Genomic DNA, 26,396 nt, shown 5'->3' on the forward strand with positions numbered 1-26,396 from the left:
ATGATAAATGCTCTGTACTTGTTCAGACCATTCAGTAATTTATCCAATCACACACTGATGGTGGCAAGCTACAGGATTGTGGCCCCAGCTGCCCTGGAGCACACTGACAGAGGAGAGGCTGCCAAACACCAGTGCCTCTGACCACCATCAGTAGGTAAGGTGAGTTAAGTACCTTAACTAAAGACACAATGACAGAAGAGGATGGAGCAGGAGTCAAACTGGCAACCTATCAATTGCAAGACAAATGCCTACAACCGTTGCCACCATTTATCCTTTATATCTTAAGATCCAAAAGGTGTGTATATGTCAGGGATTAACTGAGGATTTTCTGTATGTGAACTTTTTTAAAAAAGAGAAAAACCCCTGAAAATTTGAAGCCCATACAGATTATAATTCACATCCTTGACTGGTGCATACTGCGATGGACTGGCTACCTGTCCAGGGTGAACCCGCCTCTTGCCCGAAACGTTAGCTGGAGATAGGCACCAGTGCCCTCTTGACCCCACTAGGGATAAAGGTGTAGGAAAATGGATGGAAGGATGGACTGGTGCATATGTGCAGACGTAAAACTTATACAACTAAATGTATTTAAGGGCAATAAAAAGCGCATTTTGATTGATAATGCCCCCTTTTTAATCTTTTTTCCTACAGTTTTTGTTTCAGAAATTCACATTTTGTTCATTATAACCACAGTGAGAGAAACTAATCTTATTATCTGATAAAAATACAGACGAAACATTTTAATATTAAATTCAGTTAATATTAAAACATTTGGAAATTTGAAAAGCTATCTAGTAAATGTTTGTATGGAATTGAGGTTAAGGAAATAAATGAAAATCTGCAGCATTTTTGTTGTAGAATAAATGTCTTTTTCTGTATGGATTAGAACTTTACAAGGAAACTGCATACTGAATGTATATCTCTTGAAATTTCTTTAAACCTGCCAAATGACATTTACCAGAACTGACCCTTGTCTCATATTCGTATTACAACCCTTTTGTGATTTTTTTTCTTTACTTTTTTTTCAATGATGTGCATTGACAAAGAGAATACTGTAATCTCACCAGCAGATGGCGAACAACAACCTTTTTTTATAAGGAAAAATTGAAAAGAAATCTAAAACAATTTAGCCTACCGATCTTAGATATTTAATTACAAAGAGTTCAGTTTTGGTCATCAATGGAGTCTCATGCTCTTTGTCATCTTAGATGCTTGTTTATCTAGCCGACGAAAATAAGAGAGGGTAAACGCCATCGGAAGAGTGGGGAGGGAGAGAAACTAAGGTGAGAGCGGGGATTGACGCAAATAACGTGGGGGCGGGGGCACAATACTCATGATGGGGTAAAAAAACATAACCTTCCCCGAAAAACGTTAGACTTCACGGGTATGACTGCGGTGTCCCCGGTAGCACAAACATGTTAGAATACTTCCAGGAACTACTAAAGCAGCAGCACCCTCCTTTGGTACATTTATGACACGAACATAAAAAACATAAACCTACAGTCTTACAGACAAAATGGTTATATAAAAACATTTTGAGATTTGAGTGCCGAACAGCGCGGCTAACTACGACTAGCGCATATGAACAAATAAACAATAATAATTCGACCTAAAATACAGTCAGTTAATAACTTTTAAATAGAAGGTAGGAAAAGTGTTATCTATTTTTTTAAACCATTTGTAAAATGATGTCTTGCTGTGGGTAACATAATTGGCTTGCTTTGGCTCATTTCATATAAATAATTTTTGTACAAAATTTACCAAAATTAACAGTTCTCGTTGTAAAAAAGTTATCGCCATCGTAATTCACTTATTTAATCCGAATCTCGTCCGCAGTCCATGCTGCTCAGAAGCAATGGCGGTGGGTACATGATCTTTGAAAAACTAAAATAACATGTTAAAACATGCATTTAAATTCTAACTGTATTTTAAGAACAGTGTGAGTGATGATGTAATTTTGGATATTTTAGTTTTTTAGTTTGGAACAACTTAAACGTTTGTGCTGACTTTCTATTGAATTAAGTCAAAGAGATTTGAATATTTAATTAGAAAATATAAATAAATGATTTGAGAAAGAGTGACTTAAATTTGTCATGTTTAACACATTGAATTCGGTAAAAAAAAAAAAAAAACAAAAAAAAAAACAACAACAAACAAACAAAAAAAACCCCAACAACTTAATGAATTGAGTTGGGTGAACTTAGTAAATTGAGTTGGAGAGACATAATATATTGATTTGGATAAACCTAATAAAGTAAGTTGAATTACCTGTTACCAATTGAAGCAACTCGATAAAGTTGGTTCAAATATTTTCTTTTTTCAGTGAGTCTCTGGCGAAGCTTACGTCATGAGTCAGACGCAGGATATGAAACTGGCATTGAACTCGATTATTTCAAGTAAAGTCAAAGTAAAAAGTTTCTTTAAGTTAGAGATTTGTATCTTTTAAATTAATTGAATATAAAAAAGTAAGTCATCATCACTAAACAAAAAAAATAAATAAATAAATAAATAGTGAAATTAATGTAAATAAGTCTATAACATTAACTACAGCCCAAATAAATTTTTTTAGAGTGCAATAATCTACAATGTATATTTTTTTGTTTTATTAATCTTAAGATTTTTGTAAAATTAACTTAAAGTACATCCTTGTTTTGAGTTGATTTTTTTCCCTGGTTTTTACTAGTTTGCTTTGACCAAGGTTTTTAGGCAGACCAGAATTTCCTCTCTAGGTCCACATCAGAGTTTCATTCACTCTTCCCCAAATGAATCAGACTTTTCAGGTAATCAAGGTAAAGTTCCAAGGTGGACTAAAAAGGCCTGGTGCGAATGCAGTCTTGTTGTCTCTGTGGAAAGATTCAGACATATAGGCTAAATGAGTCAGAACAGATTATTTTATGTAGAGCCTTATCAGTTTAATCTGTTCCAGACTTGAAATCGAAACTGGACTGGATCAGACTCTCATTCTGAAACCAAACATTGGACTTCCTACAGTTTATTATTGTAATGACCACATCATATCAGGCAGAGGCAGACCCCATCCTGCACAACTTTGCTCCTCCTGCTTTTGTAAATTCCCAGCAGGAAACACTTCACAGACTGGGCTAAACTGGGAAAAGAAAGTCCTGAAGTCATTAGAAGATGAGAATTTGTTGGAAAATTCCAAAAGGAAGTGATTGCAAGCCAACAAATCATGAACACAGTTTACATTGCAACAGTTTACCTACAATATTTTGAATCCTGGAGCAAGGAAGTATTTCTCATTCTTCCATAGCACCTTTCATTTTTGAGCACTGAAATCAGCTGCACAAATGTTGAAAACTTTCTCTTTGGTTAGCTTGATAGCGATCTTGAATTGTTTAGTTCAACAAACAAATATTTATGCTACAATGTTTGTATTTGTGTGGACTTTAAATGTGTTGATTCTCCTGGTTGGCCCTGTATGTGTCTGAGGGTTTTTTGGCTTCAAAATGGTGTGTTTGATAATGTTTGATAACAACAATTAAAACTTCTCAATGTTTGACATTGTCCAGCAAAAATGTTTTTCCATCTGGCTACATGGTTACTTCATTAATATATCAATGAGCTACTCTAAGCTGTAGTTGGTTATATGTTGTTTGCTGCTGAGCATAATCATTTATGTGGCAAAAACAAATATTATCTCTACGTCAACTTCTAAGTTATGTGAAACTTCTCCAATTAAAATTGATTGCTTAGTTTCAGCATCAGTTCGCATTCTCAGCCTGGTCCACATTCTACAGTGAGAAAAACGTCTGGTGTAAATTAAAATTTTAGCTATTTTAATTACACCTAAGAGAAATTAATGTATTCAAAGAATGTCATGAATATGTGTGTATGTATTCCATCTTAAGTTGAGGTGCACCAACTGTAGTTTCAGTTTTAAAAAACCTGACCTGATTTTGATTTGATTTTGGCTGATAATTTTTTATTTCTGTAATGTTGGTAAATATAACAAAAAGTGTTGCTGAGTTGCCACAGTGGGGTCACTAGTTAACTTCAAACATGCAGACATGAAGTGGTGGTCTGGTCTATCAGTCAAACCTCTCACTGGAGAGCAACAGAGGTTTGTGTCTAGTTTATGAACCTTTGGTGAGGTAGTAAGATTGGTGGATATGACTGGCTTCTCATTGAAGTATCGGCCGATCTCTGATCCTAGAAAGTTAAGGAAATTGGCGCTGAGAATTATATCCTATACATTACATGCATACATTATGCATATAATGCAAATAGCACTGGTAGAAATGCTATAAGTGTGTAGCAGGTGTGTGAATGATGTAATTATCTGATTGTTGATTGCAACAATCCACATTATTAGCAGAACTAGGGGGCCCCAAAACCAAATTTTGTTTAGGGCGCATGGAGTCTTGGGCCAGCCCAGTTCAACAGTTTATCAGAAAAAAAGTGGATTCAGGGGTTAGTTACACTTTCACTATCAAAATTAATATAAAGGGGAAAGTATTAATAGCACTTCACTTTTTCCACATTTTGCTGTGTTGGCCTAATTTCAAATGGTGTCAAATGCTTAAACTAAGCAAACAAAATATTCATTTTTCAAATGTTTCCTCAGAGAACATCCCATTTATCAGAACTGCCCAAACTTAAACTCTCAAGCAAGACACCAGTTACTGTATCTGGGATTAATTATTGATGGGGAGCTTTCTTTTAAAGTTTATGTGAAAAGAAGTCTCAAATTTAAGGGTGAAGCTTTGTTTTTACTACAAAAACAAAACATGTTTCTCCCCCAGAGATCAGAGACTTTTGCTTGTTTATTCTGATTTAGTTTATATCTATGCTTCATCATTTTAAATCTGGGGTATGCAACCTTTATAAAGACAAAACATATGTTTTTTTACATATTTGCTAAAACTGCCACTATGTCTTGAGAGTATAATATTATATACATATTGTGTGAAAAGATGGATTTCCTCCAGGAAAAGTTACACATCCTGTAACCTTTTTAACTATGATTCCTGATAAAAGTTACAGACCACTTTAATGACTCATATGTTCCAAAGGAGCAACTATAAAATAGTCACTTATCCCATTTTTGATCCAATCTCTAAAGAGATAAGGGTAGAATGGGAGTGGGAGTAGACAGGATGTTCAGAACTCAGTGAATCATCTGCACAGTTTACTCACATCTGAACATTTGGATCCGGAATGTAACATGAGATCATTAACACATTGCTAACAATGTGATCAACAACATCAGATCCGAATTAAGTGATCAATAGCACCTACTCAGTTACAATTGGTCAGTAATATGATCAGTAGCTGTCAAAGAGATTCAGTAAACAGAATTGGAATAAATCTTTCAGAATGTTTTCATCTTCTGGAAAACTAGCTGGTCAAGTAATATGTTAAGATAGGAAAGGAAGTGGTAGTTTTAAGAACAAACATAGAAAAAAATAGTTTACAACAGGAACATTTATTTGATTTCTTTTCTCAGTCCATTACTTCTTTTACATTTTCACAGTAGATTTCACAATTTCCTTCAAACACTATTTCCTTCTAATGAATTCCAATAAATTACATAATATACCTCATCATTCCTCATCCTCCTCTGCTTAATTTCTCATGTTTTGTCATATCCTTCCTCCTCCTGCCCTGCAGCTTCCCTCTCAACTTATTCTTGATCTTTGTTCAAATTCCTTCCTCTAGGGACTAAGAGGTGTGTATAAAACTACACTAACTGTGCAGGTCTTCTGACTGTTTCAAGATCAACTTTAAACTACATCAAAAGTCTTTAAAGAAACAGAACCTGGATCACAACTTCAGTCTATGAAGTTGTGCTCCACAGCTCCACATGAAGACTGACAGAATTTCCACACATTACTGGAAGCTTTAAGTCTGGCTCAAAGCTTTGACAAGTAATAAATACATCAATAATTATTGCAGCTAAAAAAAGAGAACTTCAGTACTGGCCCATCAGTTTACAGTCTTTATCACTCCATGAATGTCTGCGTCTGGACATCTTGAGACAGTCTAAGCTTAGATGCATTCAGGTACACTTCGTCCCCATAGCTCAGTCCTATGTGTACAGCGTCCCGGCCAAACGGTCCCAATGTGTGAAGTAAGGTGCAAAGTTGCATTTCGACTTAAGGTGGTGGAGGTCATGGTGGCGTGCGCCACCATACAGGCCGAAAGGTATCAGACGGTGTGTGGCCCAGGGTAAATCATAACCACAGTGGTCCTCCACTGACAGCCAAATGTTCACAATGAAGAAGAGCATCTCTGTGAGGGGATGGCAGCCCAGCAACAAAGGGTTGACAGCAGCAAACAGGCCCAAACTCAGTATTTCCCAGGCCCCGGAGTACTCTGCAGTCAGTGCTGAGGTGGAGGTGTAGGTGTGGTGCAGCTGGAAAAGAATTAAGAAAGGTGAGCATAGGAAGAAAAACTTTCTGAAAGATCAATAAAAGCTACAAAATATGATAAAACCTTAAACTCTGAACCAACCTTGTGAAAGGTGCGATATAACCAAGGCACCTTGTGGTGGAGCAGGTGCCAAATGAAGCTCTGAAAGTCAAAAAGGAGCAGGCAGACGAGGACCTGAGCTACCATTTGAGGTAGGGGTGGAGCCTCCTGGGGCAGCACCACTGGTCGCAGGTACCAGTTGAGCACAGTGAGGGGGAAGATGAAGACCAGGTGGTTATAGAGGTTCAGAGCCAGGCAGCTTTTTACCGTGGTCCAGTTCACGGAGCTCTGAGGTTGTAACTTGTACCTGCGCACCAAGCTCCACCTGGATGAGAGCAGGTCCAGCAGCAGGAATGGCAGGCAGAAGATCAGGTACACAGTCAGGGAGAAAAAGACCTGGAAGAAGGGGGAGCGCAGGAGGGACGAGTGTCCTAGCAGGAAGTTCCAGACTGGCTGTAACAGCATAATTCTAGATCAGGTTCTGTCTGTTCAGAGTATAGCTCAGTAGTTCAGTGTCTTGGCTCTTCCATCATCATCAGCTTTTATAGACAGGTCAGCAGTCTATCCCACTTCTGACGCAGAGCATTCCCAGCCCCTGATTCTGTCCCATGCCCTTATTTAGACTCTTCCTTTTCCTTCCTGTTTGGGAAAATCCTCCCACGTGGCAGAGGAAACTAGCTGTAGGCTCCAGCATTCCTGTCTAGGCTTATCTGAGTTTTGTTCTTGGGAATGTTCTTCCCATTAAACCTACAATTACTAAATATGTTATTTTGGTAGAATTATCTATTTATGACCCTTACAAAAAAATCCCAGGAAAATCACATGTGACTTTCACATGTGATCACATGTGGTTCACGCAAATTTTACATGTGAATGATGTGAATCACATGTGAAAGCACATGAATACGTGTGATTTTGGAACGTTTTGTGGTAAAATCACATGTGATTCACATGTGAATCACACATTTCCACATGTGATTCACACATTTCTATTGTGTTAGGGAATCTGTGTTAAAAAACTGACTAGTTAAATGTGTCACTTAGTCAGGATTCCCAATGATGGATAGAGTTCTTTAGTGGAAAAAAACTCCATATCCACATATTCTGAACTGTTCAAAATGTTGGCTGTCAGGACGACTAGACAACTGAAGGTTTCTGCAAACTAGCAGAACTCTGTTTCTAAGTTTAAACTGGGACTTTACTTTGGAAGCAAGAATTTCTCAGATTTTATAACACAAACAGATTCATTCCATTTCATTGTTAACTTTGAGCTTCAATTAATAACATTTAAAATGAAAACAGAGTGATTGTAGTTCCAGCCTTCTGCTTTGTTGTTAGAAAATTCCCTGAGCCATGATCCAGAGCACATATGTCAGAGTCAAGGCCCGCGGGCCACATCCGGCCCGCGAGAAGATTTTCTACGGCCCCTGGGATGATATTAGAACCGGCCCGCAGCAAGCCGGCACCCCGTCTGAAAAAAATGCGAGATGCACCCCCCCGCCCCCCCGTTCGATCCTCACAACGCGCGCCCCCCCGGTCCGCTGCACTAGACCAAATGCGTCATTTAAAAAAAATATTCGATCAGTCCGGCCCTCGGCTTGTAGCTAAATTTTTTATTTGGCCCCCCGTCCATTTGACTTTGACACCCCTGATCCAGAGCAAAGTGTCTGCGGGGAGTTAAAAGCTTGTCTAACATGTTGCCGTCAGAAGGAGCAGCTATTTGCAGATGCTGTCAGGGAACAATGACCAGTTCTGGGTTTTATTTAGTGTTCCCACCTGTCTGGTTGCAACATTTACCTGGGCCCAGAGTGAAGCAGTGGACCCATCGGTGGAGGAGGTAGCAGCAGCTGGAGCAGGTGTCCTGAGTGGACATAATGTATGTAGGCATATGTGTGTGTGTTGTCACCAAGCAGAATGAAACCATTCTTAAATTCTGAGTCTTGTTGATGTCCTGATCTGCTTGTGGTTTGCATCACTTTCTTCTTTTTTGTGTTCCGTCATCTGAGAACGGAGCACAAAAACGGAGATAAGAACAACTTCTTATCTCTTTGGAGTTTTCCCAGTGTTTCCTGAGTGCTGGGATTTTAGAGTATGATGCTAGATAGTATTTTTGTCATTTACCCTTTTGTGACAAACAGGTGAAGTTTATTTTGGCACTCAAAGGTGGACAAAAGTTCTGTTAGGCAGAAATATTTCAGAATGAGAATACATAAAATATGACGGAATATAGCAAAGCACACAGCTTCTTACAGTTCAAACAATAAGTTAATGAATTGAAGCTGCCACTAATAAAACTCTGAAATCCTCAAATTCTTCATTTGAATACCCCAAAGAAGGGTATTCAAATGAAGAACATCCTGACTGGTGGACTGGTTCAGACCTCCAGCTGATGGTCTGACAGTGGAGTCAAAGCTTCAGGGCTTCAAATACAGCAGCACAGTGACATCTGCTGGACACTTAGAAGTGACCACATACATTTATTGGCTGATTTATAGGCACCAATTTTCTTAACTTTGGGGGATTGGCTGATACTTACATGTGAAGACAATCTTACCCACCAATCTTCTCTACCTCAGCAAAGGTTTCCTCTGTTGCTCTTCCATGAGTGGTTTGACTGATAGACTGGCCCATCAGTTCATGTCTGCATGTTTTCAGTTAATAGTGACCCCAATATTGCCAACTCAGCTACTTTTTTGCTACATTTAGTGACATTTCAGACAGAAAAAACTGGTTGGGCAAAATCAAATTCAGCAGGTAAGGCTTTTAAAAGATCAGTAATCAGTGATCGGCTAGAAAACTGGAATCAGTGCACCCCAACTTAAGATGGAATAAATACACACACATTCTTTGATTAAATTAATTTCTCTTAGGTGTAATTACAATAGTTAAAGATTATATTTAATTTTGGGGTCAACCTATGGAATGAAGACGGGTTGTGACATTCTGATGTAGGCTGTGAGAATTCAGGCGTATCTTCTCAAATAATCCAGATAAAAAGATTCTCTATGAAATCTGCTGTGGGCTATAGCTGGATCAGATATTAACTCTTTTTCTGTGCTGACAATGACACTATACATATATACACCGGCGCACACGCCCACACACACTCTCATGCTTTCAGGTGAAATTTCAAGATGAATAGAAAGAGAACTATAACCTCTGCAGGTGAACTTAATGTGACCTCTAAACTGTTCTGTGCACATGCCTCATTGTTTCAGTTGGACATGTGCAACTGAAACAGCTGCACATGACGCTTAAAATCAAAACAGACACCAGATGTTGGATCCTTGACTAGTGCATTTGTTTGGTTCACTCAGAATTGAACTGTCTTCATTAAGCTCTTCATATTTTCATCATGACATCATGAGACTAAGACAATCTACTGTGTAACAGTACCAGATTCAGTGAGACTGTAAGAGTCAGAAAGGGATTGAAGTGGATGTCCTTAGGCACATCCTTCACCTCTAGATAATGAGATTACAAATAGTTTAGCTATAGATTCCAATATTCAAATGAATTTCTGATTTTTTTTAAAATAAATTTGAGCTTAAAAATTTTATTCACTGTTACTGATTAATTTTGACACAAATATTAATTATGTAGCTTATCTAGTTCTACAATTAAAAATCCACAAGGCTTTATTAATTGGCATTTCTACTTCTCTGCCTGCTAATGCAACTCAAGCATTGTGTTAGCTGTAGTGAGACATCTTCATTGATTCACATCAAATAATACTAATTTAGAATAAACTAGTCAACCAAAGTAATGAAAACATCAGCACACTGCTTCAGTATTTCACATTTAAAACATGAAATAGAAAAATAAAACTGTTTTCAAACCTCAGTTGATTATATCTTGCTGTTGTCTTTTGTTTCAGAGGTAACATTATGTATATTAATTTATCAGGTTGTTTAAAGATCTGCTAACTTGCAAAAATATCACCTGACAACCAATACAATATCAGCAATAGCATTTATCAATCCCAAGCAACCAATACATCTAAATTGCTTCCATCATTTTTGTACGATGAAAAGATTTTTACCTTTAAAATTGGCTGTTATGACAACGACGATAATCAACAGTTACATGAAGGACAAGAATTATTTGTGTTTTATTGGAGCTCTTTATTTCTTCCTGGAAGGTCATGTCTGTGGTGCTTACACACGTTTGGCAAGACCACGCCTCCTAATCATCTGTTGTACACTCTGTGACATCATCATAAGGCTGTGCAAATGTGCTCTGCTCCCCGCCAACATTCAAGGTTAATTTCTAAGCAAAAACAGAACCAACATGGAGAAGGGAAGGATAGGGTACAACTGGAGTAGAAGGTGTGGTTACAGTGGCAGGACAAAGTAGCAGATTCACAGTTTGAATTGGGCTGACCTAGGGTGTAGTTGCTGGTGCTCAGTGCAGGTTAAACTAAAGGCAGTGCTGAAGATGGAAACTGAAGGGAGGCTGCAGAGCACATCAATCTGAGGAAGGGAGTGGATTCTTTAAAAGCACTTTCGGTGGACAATGGAGGGTCCAGCCTCGTCGTACTCCTGTTTACTGATCCACATCTGCTGAAAAGTAGAGAGGGAGGCCAGGATAGAACCACCAATCCACACAGAGTACTTCCTCTCCGGGGGGGCAATGATCTGAGGGACAGAGTTAAATGTTAAATATCTTCAAACATAAATGATATCTCAACATTTGTTCTATCAATAGGACAAATAACTTTTTGAAATACATGTGAAGTTCCATTGGGTATAATTATTTTGACTATTCTGTTTACCAAGAAGTCCTTAAGCCCGTGAACAGATTTTCTTTTTAACAACTACACATAAAGACGACAGATAACTAACTTTTGTTGGAAGGAAGTTATATATTCGTTCTCATTCTGTCACATTTCAAGCCTTGACTCATCCTGGAATCTGGGATTGATTATGAACTCAGAGCTGACCTTAATCTTCATAGTGCTGGGAGCCAGCGCTGTGATCTCCTTCTGCATCCGATCAGCTATTCCCGGGTACATGGTGGTTCCTCCTGACAGCACATTGTTGGCATACAAGTCTTTACGGATGTCAATGTCGCACTTCATGATGCTGTTGTAGGTTGTCTCATGGATTCCAGCCGACTCCATGCCTGCAGGAAGATTGAAACACCAATATGTGGCTGTATGCTAATGAATAATAAAAAAACAGCTGTTTTGTTAAAGCTATGACAACTAGTTAACTCATATGAACATGTTTCCAAGTTCATATGAAAACATTAACATGTAACTGACCAATGAAAGATGGCTGGAAGAGTGTCTCTGGGCAGCGGAACCTCTCATTGCCAATGGTGATCACTTGACCATCAGGAAGCTCGTAGCTTTTTTCAAGAGAAGACGAAGTGGCTGCCGTTGCCATCTCATTCTCGAAGTCCAAGGCCACGTAGCACAGCTTCTCCTTAATGTCACGCACAATCTCTCTCTCAGCTGCAGGACAAGTTGACATGGTGAACCAGACACATCTGTGTGATGGGGTATCATGAAAGTTGAGACTGATAAAGGGGAAAGTACAGGTGTATTAATTGAAGGGGCATACCTGTGGTGACAAAACTGTAGCCTCGCTCGGTTAGGATCTTCATGAGGTAGTCTGTAAGGTCGCGGCCTGCCAGATCCAATCTCATGATTGCATGTGGTAGGGCATAGCCCTCATAGATTGGGACATTGTGGGTGACACCATCACCAGAGTCCAACACAATACCTGAACGACAGAACGGAGGCGTAACTCAGCTGGTTTCAGCCTTCGCTCTGTATCAAACACATTTCATACTAGTCCTGAGGAAGAAGGAGAAGGAAGATTGTGCGATCCAACCTGTGGTGCGTCCAGAGGCGTACAGCGACAGGACTGCCTGGATGGCCACGTACATGGCAGGAACATTAAAGGTCTCAAACATGATCTGAACACAGATATTAAATTTACATCAGTAGGGACATAGTGCCATCAGATTTACTTTATTTATTCTTCAACTTTAACTCAGAGAAAGAGATATGTTACATAGCATCAGATTTCTTTTATCTAATCATATCAATTCCTGAGCTCCATGCTGCAACACATTCCAGTTGTACATCTGATAAGAGGAGTTGTGCACCAGTGATGAACCTTTCTGCACGTCACTGGTTAGAAACACTTAGGACATTTTTAATGAAATGTAATTCAGTTGGCAAGTGTGGCCAGCCTGTGAGAGGAACGAATGCTGCTGCAGGAGATGAAACTGTGTTTAGAAAACTTCTATCACAGATGTGCATCTGTGAAGTGACAGCAGCAGGAATATGTGATTAAACACTTCACAAGTTGTAAATTCAGGTTACAAGCAAATCAGCTGAAGAACACTTCGGCCTTCTGGAGGAACTATCACTGTGAACAGACATGACAGATTAACTGGAACCTCCTACAGAATCTGTGGGTTTCACAGGTACCAGAGTGTCTCTATTTTGGGTTGTATTTATGTACTTTTTTTGTAAACTACCTGAGTCATTTTCTCTCGGTTGGCTTTGGGGTTGAGCGGCGCCTCGGTCAGCAGGGTGGGATGTTCTTCCGGGGCAACTCGCAGCTCGTTGTAGAAAGAGTGATGCCAGATCTGGTCAACCAGAGAGCAGGAGCAGGTCAGGAGGTGCTGTGTGTGTGTGTACTTGTCTAGCTATCCTATTTAGGACCTTCTCTAGTATATTTAATAATTTTTGAAGACCAATGTACCTTATGGGGACCAAAGTCCAGTTCTAACACTTGTTTAGGGTCACGGGTTAGGTTTAGAGGTAAGGCACAAATTCGGTTTTGATTAAGGATTGTGTTAAGAACAAACTGTACCATTACAGTTTAGGGTAAAGGAAAATGTCTGGGTTATGCATAAAAGTAGATATTAAGAGAAATGGAAGTCATTATGAGTCTTAATTATATACACACACAAGTTTGTAAAAAAACAAACTGATGTGTGTGTGTGGGCGTGTGTGCGTGTGCGTGTGTGTGTGTGTGTGTGTGTCAGACCTTCTCCATATCATCCCAGTTGGTTATAATTCCATGTTCAATAGGATACTTCAGGGTGAGGATTCCTCTCTTGCTCTGAGCCTCATCTCCCACATAGCTGTCCTTCTGTCCCATTCCCACCATCACTCCCTGACACACATACACGCAGTCTGTCAGTTTACACCTTTCTCATTGTCTATGATTGCTGCAAGCATTAATCATTGAACAGTCACCTGGTGCCTGGGCCGACCCACAATGGAGGGGAAGACGGCTCTGGGAGCATCGTCTCCAGCAAAACCCGCCTTACACAGACCTGATCCGTTATCGCAGACCAGAGCGGTGCTCTCCTCATCATCACACATGGCTGTGGGGGGCACTGTGGACAAGCTGGAAACCTAATAGAATGACTTGCACTGATGAAGAGAGATGTGAGAAAGAGATGTGCTTTTACAGTTCAGAAAAATCTGAGCAATGACTATTGCTCATCAAATAAAACTCACTCAACCACCAATTATATATATATATATATATATATATATATATATATACACACACTTCAGAAATGACTTAGATTTCTCAGCTGCTTTATTACCCCAATATATTACTCTTAGACTTAGACTTAGACTTAGACTTAGACTGACTTTATTGTCATTTTGTATGCACAGGGGTGTATACAGAACAAAATTTTGTTGCATACAGCTCAGGACAATGTTTTGAGATTTCAATGTTATTTGGTTACTCCAGAATAAATAAAATACAATATAAAATATAAATATAAATATTAAATATAAAATGCAGGAAGGACAGTAAAATAGAAGTTATTTAACTATACATGTACATGTGTAATGTATAAAGTGGAGACCAGTTTTTTGAGTGCAGTCCAGTTAAGAGTTCAGCAGTCTCATTCAGATTTCTTTTAATTTCACACATTATCTTATAAATAATTTCTAAATCAATCTGATTTTTATTTATTTTATTTAAAAACAGTTTTTCGTTTGCAAATAAGTTCTCATGTTGAAGTTGTTTTCTGTGAACTTTCACACTGTAAAGTGTTAAAAGGTTTCTTAAAAAAAACACTGTTGCATGGTTCAGTGACACTGTTCAGTAATAGTTAATAAATATTGATTAATGCCAAATTAGCTTAATAGGGAGATTTGGGGATACTTCAGGAAGAAAACCTGAATGAAATTGATCAAAGTTCTGCAGCATCACCAAAACCGGAGCTGTTCGGTAGTCACATGACCTTCTGCTCGGAGAAGATTTCCTATTTCGGTCATAAATGGACTCCTGCCTGTGTTTGGTATGCTCTCTCTCTCTCTCTGTGTTAGCTCTGCCTTGCCCTGCCCCACTCCACTCCATCTGTCCTTCCTCATCTCTCCTCATGTTCCTCTCCTCACACAGCACTTTGCTCCATATTTAGTCATGAACTCCAGGAACTGAATATTTCTGCTGTTTCTGGCTGCAGGACAGGTCTCTGTGCATTAACATTGCTCTGAGTTCTGCCTCACACCAGCTCCGGTTTTCCTAGTCAGTTAAATTGTTTCTCCATCTTTCTGTAAACTGTAAATTCCTTGTGCAGCAGCTGCTTCTGCTGATACGTTAGAACATCACAGAATCTGAAACATCACATTCTGTAGCTGAAGGTGCTAAGATGCTTTGGGATAAACGTATGCTTTGTCAGTCAGTTACAACAGATACTGAGCAAGGCTTTACTGTGGTTTTCTGTTTACTTTTTAGGTCTAGGCTTACATTGACTGCAGAGACTGCTTTAGCTTAACAAGCTTCATCTGTGTATGTCTCAGCTTCATCCTTCTTAATGAATTTTAACTTCGAAGTAAAAGCATCAGAAGCACACAAAAAGAAAGAGTAATTAGATCCAAAATCAGCAGTGAACACAGAAAAATAAAATAAAATGAGAACTTTTGCAAAAACTTAATTACAAATAAAAATTAAGTTCTAATCAATTGATCCCCCTAATGTTAGAACTCCCAAAATTCATGTCCAAAAGCAGGCTGGGTAAATATTTTTGGTTATAGAAAAAATAAAACTCTAAATGTTCTTTCAAACAACGGAAATGACTAAAGGTTCCAGACACTGAGTTATATTTATAATATTGCCAGGAAACAAGTATCTGAAGATGATGGAAAAGAAATCCTGATCAGATCCCAGCTGGATGGCAGCTGGGTCAGACCCAACCAAGCTGGGTCTAAACCAAGACCCAGCTTGGTTTAGATTTAGCTGGTCTCATCTGTTTTTTCTAACCACTGCAAGTTGTTGGACCGAATCCTTACCCAAATCTGGAAAGCTCCTATAGGTTCAGTAAGAAGCCAATCAGAAACTTGAATAGTGACTGGAAAGATTCAGAAATCATCAGATCAGGAATATCAGAGGTGACTAAAAACGGAGACATTTAGATAGAGCTCCCAGAATTGAGAATGATGCAGCAAAAATCAGAGGGATTTTGCTGATTGACTGACTGATTTTCTAATATAATACTTCATAACAACCTAGTAAGGTGACCAAAGACTTTACAATAAAAAACACAGAAATAACAATTAAAAATAAGGGGAAATGCCACTATGCTACATGGTATTAAAACCTTGTCTAGACATTAAGGTTGATCTGAAACATTTCCAGGTCAGAGGTGGAATGAGGGTGCTGCCACTGAAAAGGCCCAGTCACCTAGTCCTAGGGACATCTAATGAAAGGATGGATAGAAAGGTCAAAAGTGCATTTATATAAGGCGGGGCAAGGCCATTAAGAGCTTTAAAAACAAACAGTATTTTATGGAGTTATGCAGTTGGAAAACATGCTGAAACCCCAAACTGCAAAATACAATGAATATTTTAGATATTTATTTTAATGTGGTAATGAAAAGTTCTGTGGAATGTCTCAAAGATGCCCTCTGCTGGTGGATATCTGAATGAAACATAAGATAACTTTTAGATACATTTTTTCTGATTTGATTTAGAGTTGAATGATATCAAATGGGCTCAGATGTCAAAATATTTCAGTGTGATTGAGACAGAGACTATCAATAATTTGGTCTCTTCCGTCACTGATAAGGAACATTTCAGAGTCTGAACATTTGGATCAGAAGGCATCATATTTTGGTTTATAAAAACAATTTTCAGACATCATTAGGCTCTTAGTCAGAGCTTGGGACACGAAGAGGTAAAGGAGAAACATCCTGACCATTTTCTTAACATAAGAAACTTCCAATGAGATAATGGACAGTAGTTCACGAGAAAAAACATTCTTAGGCACAGAGAACGTGATCCTCTCTTTGCAGGAGGAGAGAGGAGAACCAAAGGGCAGAGAAAACATATATAACAGATGTTTCATTGAGAAGAAAGTAGGTAAACAGGAAGAAACTTTTCACTAATGGGAGAGAACATGCAGGTAATAACTGAAGGAGAAAAGATTGTTTAGCAGATGCAACGTTAAAGACAGAAACTTGGAGAAAGAGCAGGAAACACAGGAGAGAAGAGAAGAGGCGAAACAGCAGTAGCATAAAGGAGGAGAGAGGAGTGAACACAAAATAGGAAAAACAAGAAGTCAGAAGTGAAGTGTAGAGGAATTGAATAATTTTCCTACTTTGAAGTGAAGATGAAGTGAAGAGTTTTCCTAGAGATTAATTACAGAAAGAAGGAAATGATGGCAGAAGCCAGAATACATCATTCAGGAAAATAGTCATGATCACAGAGCAGAGTGCAGCTGAGGAGGTCTTACCGTGGAGTGCAGGGCCTGCTGGGATGATGTGGGATGGGAGCAGGACAGAAGTGAGAGTCTAAGGAGCTGCCTCCCAGTTTATCAAGCCTCCACCTCCTCCATCCATCCTCAGTCCAAACAAGGCCTCCTCCTCATCCTCCTTCTGGCTGTCTCCTCGGCTCCTTTCCTTATAGGGCAGGACCCAAGGAAATGGCCAATCAGACAGCTGATGGCATCTGTGGACTTTCTCTCATCATTCACTGCATTCCTGTAGGAGGCAGACACAACTGAGCAGGAAGACTAGAGTGTCAAGGAAGAGTGCTTTCATATTTTGATATGAAAGCACTCACCGATTTGAAAATGGTTCCTCTCAGAACGGAGTGACCATTCACCTAGTTAGCCACAGCAGGCATGTAACAAGTGAATTGTTTGTTCTGGTTATGTTCCCAGGGGGATGTATTTGTGTGTGACATAGACTGTGAGTGGGCTAGAGAGACTGTGCTTGTTTTGTGGTTCAGATTCTAGAATAAAGTTTACAGTAATCAATAATACTGCTTTAACCGTCCATTAAGTATAGTTGGAAGACAGAACAGAATGAAACATGTGGCAGCTGTCATGAATCCAGCCTAAGTAAGTTTGGGCCGAACCATGAAGAGTTACAAAATTTGTTATTGTTAGCCTAGCCCAGGAGCTAAAGCTTCTGGTGTTATGGATTAACTGGTGACTAAATTAACTTGTGGTGGCAGCTGGGAGATCCCGACCCCATTAGGGACAAAGGGTGTATAGAAAATGGATGGATGGATGGATAGCAGCTGGGAGAAGCAGATATTTCAAACCAGGAAATAAACAATGCTATAAACTTAAAGAACTATAAAACTTTGCAAAAATACTATCTGTTTCTGTAAGACACCATTAAGATCTCAAGAGTAGCTCATTAGAAAGACTTTTATTGAGCTAATATTGTATATTGCCTTTTTAAAAAATAATCTACAAAATTGCTAAAGCTGGTAAATTATGCAGAACTTGCCCTGATTTTACGTGTTGTTTCAGTCTGAAAATCAGGAAAGGAAGATTTAAATAGATATCAAGATGCCATAAAACAGATCTCAAAGCAAAAGTTAAACCCTGAAAGCCGACATAAATGTTGAAGACCCATGGAAAATATAATAAAATGTTTAAAAAGATCAACTGGCTATGTTGTTTTTCATATCACCCTCATATTTTATGATATCTCAATTAGATATCCACTGAAACAATAGCGAAAAATCTTTTTTAAACAGTGTTTCTGTTACATCTTATAGTTTAGGGCCTAGCTCATTTCCAGAAGACATGGCTACCACAAATCTTTGTAACAGTGTCATTTCTTCCTTACTGTTGATATATTTTTTTCTCATAACTAACCCGTCAGACAACACTGAAAAAAAACTATTCTCTTATATACTTTTAGATCAGAATTAGTTAAAAATCTTCACTAAACTGAGATTCTGAAAGTGTCACCAGTTGATCTGGGTTTGCTTTGCAAAGCGCCAGGTGTAGGTTTGAGAATCAATGACATGTGAGAATATCAGACACCTGTCTGCAGGGCGGAGCTCTTGTTCCTCGGAACTGTGGAATCGCTGGTGTGAGTTTGAGTAGCGTTTCCATCTAATTTACTTTTTGGGACCAGTTTATTGTCCAAAAATATTAATATTCACTTGCTGCCAAAGTTTTGGAGGTAATGTTGTTTAACAAGTTTACCGGGCAAACTTTAACTGTAAGAATATTGTTGACTTGTCAAATCTGTTTCCTTAGACTGTCACAAACCAAATGTGCTTTTTAAAACATTGAAACCTCTTATTTGTCCCTGTGACAGAAATGTTGCTATCTCTTCATCCAATCTCTCTGAAGACTTCCTGACATTTTTCAGAAACATCATTTCTGATCTTGGATTGTCTCCTCTATCTAATGTGACTCCAGTGGCTCCATCAGTTTGCCATGCAGTCTTTTAATGTTTTGAGCCTGTGTGTCTTAGTGAATTGACAAATATTGCCCAGTTGTTGCTTTATAGATGTCTTTGACTGTTTTGGTCCATGTATTGTTAAAATGGTAAATGATTCCCTGATATCTGAAAGTTTTCTCACCACTTTGAAACATGCTGTGGTCCATCCGCTCATTAAAAAGAGCAACCTTGGTTTAAATGTGTAGTGTGCATGTTTTTCTCATTTTGTAGTGGATGTGTTTAAGTGTGGTGTCCTGTCTTTTATTTCATGCCCTTCTTTGACCCACAATCCAGTCGCTGAGCCTTAGATTCTTAAAGTTCCTTTTGTTTGTTTTGTTGGACTCGGTACATTTTAAAGTTGACAAAATACATCACTGTGCGGAAAATAAACATTTCTATTTGAAACTTGAACTGCGTCTCCTTTCCACAGACCTGCCAAACTAGTTGACCTTCTAGTTGGTGGTGTGTTTGGAATTGGGGGATGCTAACTCTCTCAAGTCAATATAATGAGAACTTCAACTTGGAACCAAACCACAATTTTCAGTTGTGAAAGCCCAAGTCTGTTCTACTGCACCAGCAGCTGTGATCTATGTTTTTGACTGGACATTTGGTGCTCTGTTTGAAACATGAATCCTGCCTGAACACAAACATGAACATCTGAGACAGAAAAGAGGAACTCCACCTGCTGCAGATGGATTCATATACAACTTTTGTCTCCACCCCTTCCCCAGGCACACACACCACACAAACACAGATCCCCACCCACACCATTCCCCTCCCATGTCCCGGCCTACATACACACACACACACACACATCGACTAAACCTCTGACCAAAGATGGGCAAACAGCCGGACTGCTCAAAGTTTCTGAAACTGTTTCTGACTGGCTCTAGTACATCAACATAGAGCAGCTCGGGAATGTGTGTGTGTGTGTATTTCTTCTTTTTTCTGTTTATGGCATCGGGACTGAAAGCTGCATCAGCAGCTAATCTGAGAACTTGTTGGTGTCTGAAAGAACCAAAAACTGTGAGCAAATCTCTGACTAAACCAGCTATTTGTTTATGAATCTTTCTGGATGATTGATGTTATTGTGAAAAGGAAGTTTTCACCAAAACTTTTGTCCAAATGTTTGTAATATAATGATTGTTCCTGTCGATACCTGTCGCACATCAGTGTTTCAGAACATCAGATTTAACTATTGGTAAAAGACAGTACAACACAAAATGTAGTTTTTAAATAACAAAGTTTATCATTAATTTAAGGGACAAAAAAAGTCCAAAGCTGTGTTTTTTAAAATTGCTTTTACAACTTTTATTCTGCAAAAATAAAATATACTTTAATATTTAAGCAATTTAGCTTTTAACTGTATTCACTGTTTTAACAGAATAACTATATTTATTCTCTTACACAAAAATTACTCTAAGTACAAAACTGTAAAAGGTGTAAATTTACTTATTCACTGAATGTTCTAACTATATGGTTCCTGTGGTTTTATCAATAACCACTTTAAGAATAAAATTTTACAAATAGAAACCAAAGTAATATCTTTTGTGTGATAACCATTTTGAAATAGGTAAGATACAATAAATTCAAAGTAAACCCAGCCCACATAGCAAAATGTAAGTGAATCAATTTTAAATATAGTTAGGCAGAAATATTGAATCAGCACTGAAATGATACTGACAGTGTTTGGTGACTTACATGTTGAATCAACATTATGGTTTCAACCATAACTGACACTATGTCAATGTTGATTCAACCATCATCTGAATGTGGATCTACATCCACATTTTGTGTTGATTTTACACAGAATCAATGCTAGCACTGTAACACTCCTAGGACTGCTAGGGTTAGAAGTGACAGAAAATAACTGAGAAACATTAGGCTAACTCCAATTTGACTCTGGTTGGCATCAAATTTGGTTCCTTGAGTTGCCTTCTTGACAGCTTCACTGTAGTCCTTGTCAGACAGTTTTGGTTCAAACTACAATATGAGTGAGGAAGGCACCGATTTGAAAGATGATAATGTGTTACAATGTAACACATTGTAACACATGTGTTACAATGTTTATGACAAAACAAAAGAATTTATGACAAAACAGAAGGATGCACTGATGACAACACAAAAAGGGTTGATGACAAAAATGGGAAGATATATGACAAAATAAGAGGATTTATGATTAAACACAGAGGATTTTTGACAGAACAAAATTAAGGGTTTAGGACAAAACAAAAGGATCTTTGAGAAAAGGAAGGATTTATGTCAAAACCATAGGATTTATGAGTAAACAGTAGGAAAAATATATAACAAGAGGATTTATGACAAAAGGATTTACGACAAAACAAAATTAAGGTTTGATGACAAAACAAAAATATTTTTGAGAAAATGAAGGATTTATGTCGAAACAAAAGGGTGGATGACAAAACAGAGAAATAATTTATGACAAAAGGAGGGATTTATGACAAAACAAGAGGAAGCACTGATGACAACACAAAAAGGTTTGATGACAAAACAACAGGAAATATTTACAACAAAAAGAATAAATGACAAAACAGAGAAATAACTTATGACAAAAGGAAGGATTTATGTCAGAACAAAAAGGAAGCAGATGACAAAACAATAAGAGTTGATGAAATAAAATTAAGGATGGATGACAAAACAAGAGGAAGCACTGGTGACATAACAAAAAGATTTGATGACATCGCAAACAGTATTGATGACAAAACTAGAGGATTTTTGACAAGAGGGAGGATTTATAACAAAAAGAATAAATGACAGAGAAATAACTTATGAGAAAAGGAAGAATTTTTGACAAAACAAAAGGATGGACTGATGACAAAACAAAAAGAAGGATTTATGACAGAACAAAAAGGATTGTTGACAAAAAAGAATTAAGTTGATTAAATGTCCTTTAGAGGATTTAAAGTTTACTCATTCCAATTACAAGGCCTCCAATGAGTCCTGTATTGTTATTTTTCATGACTGGGTAATCGCCTGCTCCCTTCAGTGGATGTGATGGCCGATTTTAAAAATTCTTTTTCTTTAATAAAAAATTTTAGTAAAAACAATTTATCCATCATGGAGCATGTTTATCTAATTTAGAGTGCACTCTATGTTGTACATTCGCACATACTGTGATGCTGAACATCTTATGTAATTTTGCAGAATGTTGGACATAGGATTTTGAACATCTTAGGTTCAATGTCTTCTGTTGAAGATGTTCTTACATTGAACATCTTCAACATGTTGAAGTAATAAAATGCTTCAACATTTTACTGCACCAACATAAAAGCAATAAAATGCTTGTACAGGTGCTGAACATAAAATGTTTAACATCTTATGATGCTGCTCAACATGAGAACAAAATTAAATCAAGACTTTTTTGTGTATTATTATGATATAAAGCAATTAGAACTGCCTTATTTCTGAAATGTGGAATACAAATAAACTTGATTGATTAATCAGCCTCTCCTTCAGTCAAATCACAGACTTGACCCAGAGAGAGAAAATCAATATTTACTTTGTTTTACATATTATAAATAGTCTTTAACTTACCTCTGCTTTTGTGTGTAATTCTGTGGGTCAGAAAATTATCTACAGACATTATCCTAAAAATCTGTAATGATTTTTAGTATGACAAGAATAAGCTGATGTCATCAAATGGACCAAACACAGAGCTTGTTCTCCATTCTCTAACTGCACATCTAAGCATAAGTTTCATTTCATAATGAAGGAGGTTATTTGGTCCCAACCAGCTGATGCAAAAATCATAATTTCTGAATCCTGGACTTAGATAGAAACTATCAAATGTAATGTTTTATGCAAGGTAAACCTCTTTAATATATATTCCAACAATGTTTTTACGATTGTCATGCACATATAGCTGTGTGGTTCTGTGAATGAAGGCATGTTGAAAGAGGTCCTAACCGTTGCTGCAAAAAGTGTAGCACTGAAAATGAGCTTGAGGATTTTCTGAAGCTGACTGATGAACTGAAGAGTGATTTAATTTACTGTTTCTCACAGCCAGCCAGAGAACTGCTGCTCTTCTCTCCCGATATGGACTTGCTACGTGTTCAAACAGACACACATTTTATACACCAGTCCATTGAAATGACATCATTGGTTTATGCAATGTACACAGTGATTCCCATTTGAGGACATTTCCAGACCTTCCGTATGCCAGACAGAGACATAGCTCTGACTGTTTTATTTGGAATAATTTTACATATTCCAAGAGCGCTGTCACAGACAGGTAACCAATCGAGGCTGTACCTCGTTTCTCGCCTTATGGCCACTACAAAGGCTATGCTATTTAAAACACCTTATTTCATTAGGTTGATTATATGTATTTTAGATATATTATATATATATTTTGTCACCTGCTTCAACAGTTCTGTTTAAAGGGATTTGTGATAAGAGGCATTCTTTTTCTCAGGCATTTTGCAGTCACTTGGTCATTCACAGATATCTTGTAATCTTTCTTTCTTATGTCTTTGGGACATAAAAATTTGCAAATATCTTAGTTTAAAGGAATGGTATGATACATTTTCCAGGCAGATAGTCATTTTATAGCACAATAGAATGAGGATGTGCAATATGGTACAAAATTCATATGGCAGATTACTGCCACCCGTAATGAGGGTATCGCTGTATGCTTTAAAAAAAAATAAATATAAAAAAAAATTAAATTAAATAAAAATACAATAGAAATTAAAAAAGAGCACATACTATTTAGAGGTTTGCAAAAGTATTCACACCCCTTAATATTTTCCATATTTTGTTACATTACATCCACAAACAAAATTTGAGTAATTGGAATTTAAGGTAAAAGACCAAAGTAAAAAGAAGATTATATATGATTCAAGACATTTTTTTCAAATGAACTGAAAGGTGCAATGTGCAAAAGTATTCAGGCCCCCTGAGTGACCCGGAACTTTGTGGAACCACCTTTAGCTGCAATTCCAGTTCCATGTCTTTGGGTTTCTCTCTACCGTCTTTGCACATCTAGTGACTGAAAGTTTTGCCTGTTTTTCTTTAACAAACAGTTCAGGTTCAGTCAGATTAAATGGAGAGCATTTCTGAACAGCAGTTTTCAGATCTTGCCACAGATTCTTGATTGGGTTCAGGTATGAACTTTGACTGGGCCATTCTAACACATGTACATGTTGTGTTTTGAACCATTCCACTGTAGCCCTGGCTTTATGTTTACGGTCGTTGTCCTGCAGGAAGGTGAAGCTCTGACCCAGTCTCAAGTCTTTTGCAGACTCCAACAGGTTTTCTTCCAACATCGCCTTGTATTTGTCTCCATCCATCCTCCCTGTCCTTGCTGAAGAGAAGCACTCCAGAGCATGAATGGTGGCACCACCATATTTGACAGTCAGGTTTTGTGTTCAGAGTGATGTGCAGTTAGTTCTCCACCACACAGTGTTTTGCAGTTTGACCAATCTTTATTAGGGCTAATTTAGGACAGCGTCCTTATCAGTGGCTTATATATGTACGTTGCTAGTTTTTAAAAATAATGTGGGTGCAGTTTATGGTGAGGTGCTCTATAGCACCTTTTATATATATATATATATATGTAGTACATATACGGTAATAGTTTTCCTGTGGACAGATATTTGTCTCTTTATCTGGTGCAGTCACCATGAGCCTCTTGGCTGCATCTCTGATCAGTTCAGACTGGAAGTTTAGCTGGTTTAGCCTCATCTTGTAGATTTAAAGTTGTCAGACTCTGTCCTCTTCCCGATGCTGGATTGAACAGAACTCTGTGAGATGTCTATAGCTTGGTAAATCTTTTTATAACCTAAACTGTGTTAAACTTGTTGTGTTCCTTGGACTTTATGATGCTGTTTGCTCTCTAATATTCTCAACTTCTAAAGCCAATTGGTTGTCACAAAAAAGGGGGTCAGGATGGTTTAGTGTCACAATGACATACCCCTGAATCGGTCCTTTGACCGAAACAGTTTGGTGTAGGGAGTCAAAGGCAAGGCACTGACTGGTGCATGTCACTCTAGAGCTCAAGTCCTTCTGTTTAGCCCAAGTATAAGATACAGAGATAAATAGACAATAACTATAATAATATTATAAGATGGTATGTATAACCTAAAACTTGGAACAAATCATCAGTAGTGAACCTCGGGATCCCGGGGTGTTTCGGCCATTACCACTTTACACCTTCACCCAAGGACGGCCCAGAGAAAGAGCCTTGCTGTGTGTCATATAAAGTTAACTAGGATTCTATACCATTAAGTTAAAGCATGGGCTGCAAAGTTTCTCCCCTGTGAAACAGAATAAAAGTACGTAAGTTAACAGATAAAAGTAATTATTGATAAGTTACCCTGGATAGGGTGAGGAAAAACCAAAAGGATGAGGTTTAAATCAACCAAAAAGGTTATAAAGTAGTCTTTATCCATGAACCAAGGTAAAATTGTGAGTCTAAGTAGAATAGAATATCAAGCCCTAAGGTTAGGCCTTTGCTTCTCCCCAAATACCAATTCATTTAAATACCCATTAAGTCGAAAAGGGAGGGTTAGGGTAAGGCTAAAGGTTAGACTTGAGTAGAAGATGGTTCTGTGTTAGAGCTTCCAGATCATTTGGATCGGTGTAGTCCAGTGTAATAGATCTACTGTTTACACTGAACTGAGTGGATTGAGTTCACCTCACAGAGAGCAGTTTGAAGTCCTTCCTTGTTCAAATGCTGTGTCTGCACGATAGAATTAAGAACCTCTCTCATGGAACGACTCAATCTCTCCCATGCTCCACCATAGTGCAACCCAGCTGGAGGATTGAAGATCCATTTCATTCCCAGCACATCAGAGATCTTTTCCTGATTCCAGTCTTCGATGGCTCGTCTCTGCTTGCACTCTTGGACTTGGCCTCGCATTGCAAAGAAACATCGTAAGGTGTTAATGAAAGAGTCAGTGTCAAGAGATGAAGCGTCCTCAATATGTACCGCTCTGATTGTCGAACATGAAAATAACATATCTCTTCACAAGACTTCTTCCATGCTTCACTTCAAATGGACCAACACCAACAAAAATAAAGGGGATTTTCTCAGAGATTGCTCTGCTTTCAGGTAAGTCACCCATTTGTAGCTGGCCTACTGCTCCAAATCAATGCTAATCAATGCATCAGCACCAGGAACCCAATATTTCTGATGCAGTTTTGAGAGTATGTGGTTCCTACCACCATGACCCACCCCCTTATGGACTAAAGATCTTTAGCAACAATGACAGGATGTTTAGAATCATCAGACATGACAGCCCTGCTGAGACGACCTCCAACAC

General features: G+C 38.1%; 2 protein-coding genes across 3 annotated transcripts; both read right to left on the bottom strand.

The window, feature by feature from the left end:
- Positions 1-5,427: 5,427 nt before the first annotated feature.
- ch25h (cholesterol 25-hydroxylase) lies at positions 5,428-6,950 on the bottom strand. Its single transcript, XM_044102045.1, has 2 exons — positions 6,475-6,950; positions 5,428-6,376 (listed from the first exon to the last, which is right to left on the bottom strand). The coding sequence occupies exons 1-2, from the start codon at positions 6,895-6,897 to the stop codon at positions 6,050-6,052; spliced, it is 750 nt and encodes a 249-aa protein (XP_043957980.1). The 5' UTR covers positions 6,898-6,950; the 3' UTR covers positions 5,428-6,049.
- Positions 6,951-10,385: 3,435 nt separating this feature from the next.
- acta2 (actin alpha 2, smooth muscle) lies at positions 10,386-17,298 on the bottom strand. 2 transcript variants are annotated; one of them, XM_044102987.1, is made up of 9 exons: positions 17,154-17,298; positions 13,655-13,834; positions 13,443-13,571; positions 12,928-13,038; positions 12,273-12,357; positions 12,000-12,161; positions 11,699-11,890; positions 11,375-11,556; positions 10,386-11,069 (listed from the first exon to the last, which is right to left on the bottom strand). In XM_044102987.1, exons 2-9 carry the CDS (start codon positions 13,781-13,783, stop codon positions 10,926-10,928), a joined length of 1,134 nt encoding a protein of 377 aa, XP_043958922.1. In that variant the 5' UTR covers positions 13,784-13,834; positions 17,154-17,298; the 3' UTR covers positions 10,386-10,925. The 2 variants fall into 2 exon arrangements, with proteins under 2 accessions (XP_043958922.1, XP_043958923.1); XM_044102988.1 differs by lacking the exon at positions 17,154-17,298 and adding an exon at positions 17,019-17,135.
- Positions 17,299-26,396: the final 9,098 nt, after the last annotated feature.

Source organism: Gambusia affinis, linkage group LG20, assembly GCF_019740435.1.
Source record: "Gambusia affinis linkage group LG20, SWU_Gaff_1.0, whole genome shotgun sequence".
Taxonomy (NCBI): Eukaryota; Metazoa; Chordata; class Actinopteri; order Cyprinodontiformes; family Poeciliidae; genus Gambusia; species Gambusia affinis.

What these genes read in the sequence shown, in the direction of transcription:
- ch25h (XM_044102045.1), bottom strand. Translation starts at nt 6,897, where the DNA reads ATGCTGTTACAGCCAGTCTGGAACTTCCTGCTAGGACACTCGTCCCTC. An exon ending in TATATCGCACCTTTCACAAG is followed by an intron (nt 6,377 to 6,474) that starts GTTGGTTCAGAG and finishes ATTCTTTTCCAG; the next exon opens with CTGCACCACACCTACACCTC.
- acta2 (XM_044102987.1), bottom strand. Translation starts at nt 13,783, where the DNA reads ATGTGTGATGATGAGGAGAGCACCGCTCTGGTCTGCGATAACGGATCA. An exon ending in CGCCTCTGGACGCACCACAG is followed by an intron (nt 12,162 to 12,272) that starts GTTGGATCGCAC and finishes TCTGTCGTTCAG; the next exon opens with GTATTGTGTTGGACTCTGGT. An exon ending in CCAGCACTATGAAGATTAAG is followed by an intron (nt 11,070 to 11,374) that starts GTCAGCTCTGAG and finishes TCTGTCCCTCAG; the next exon opens with ATCATTGCCCCCCCGGAGAG.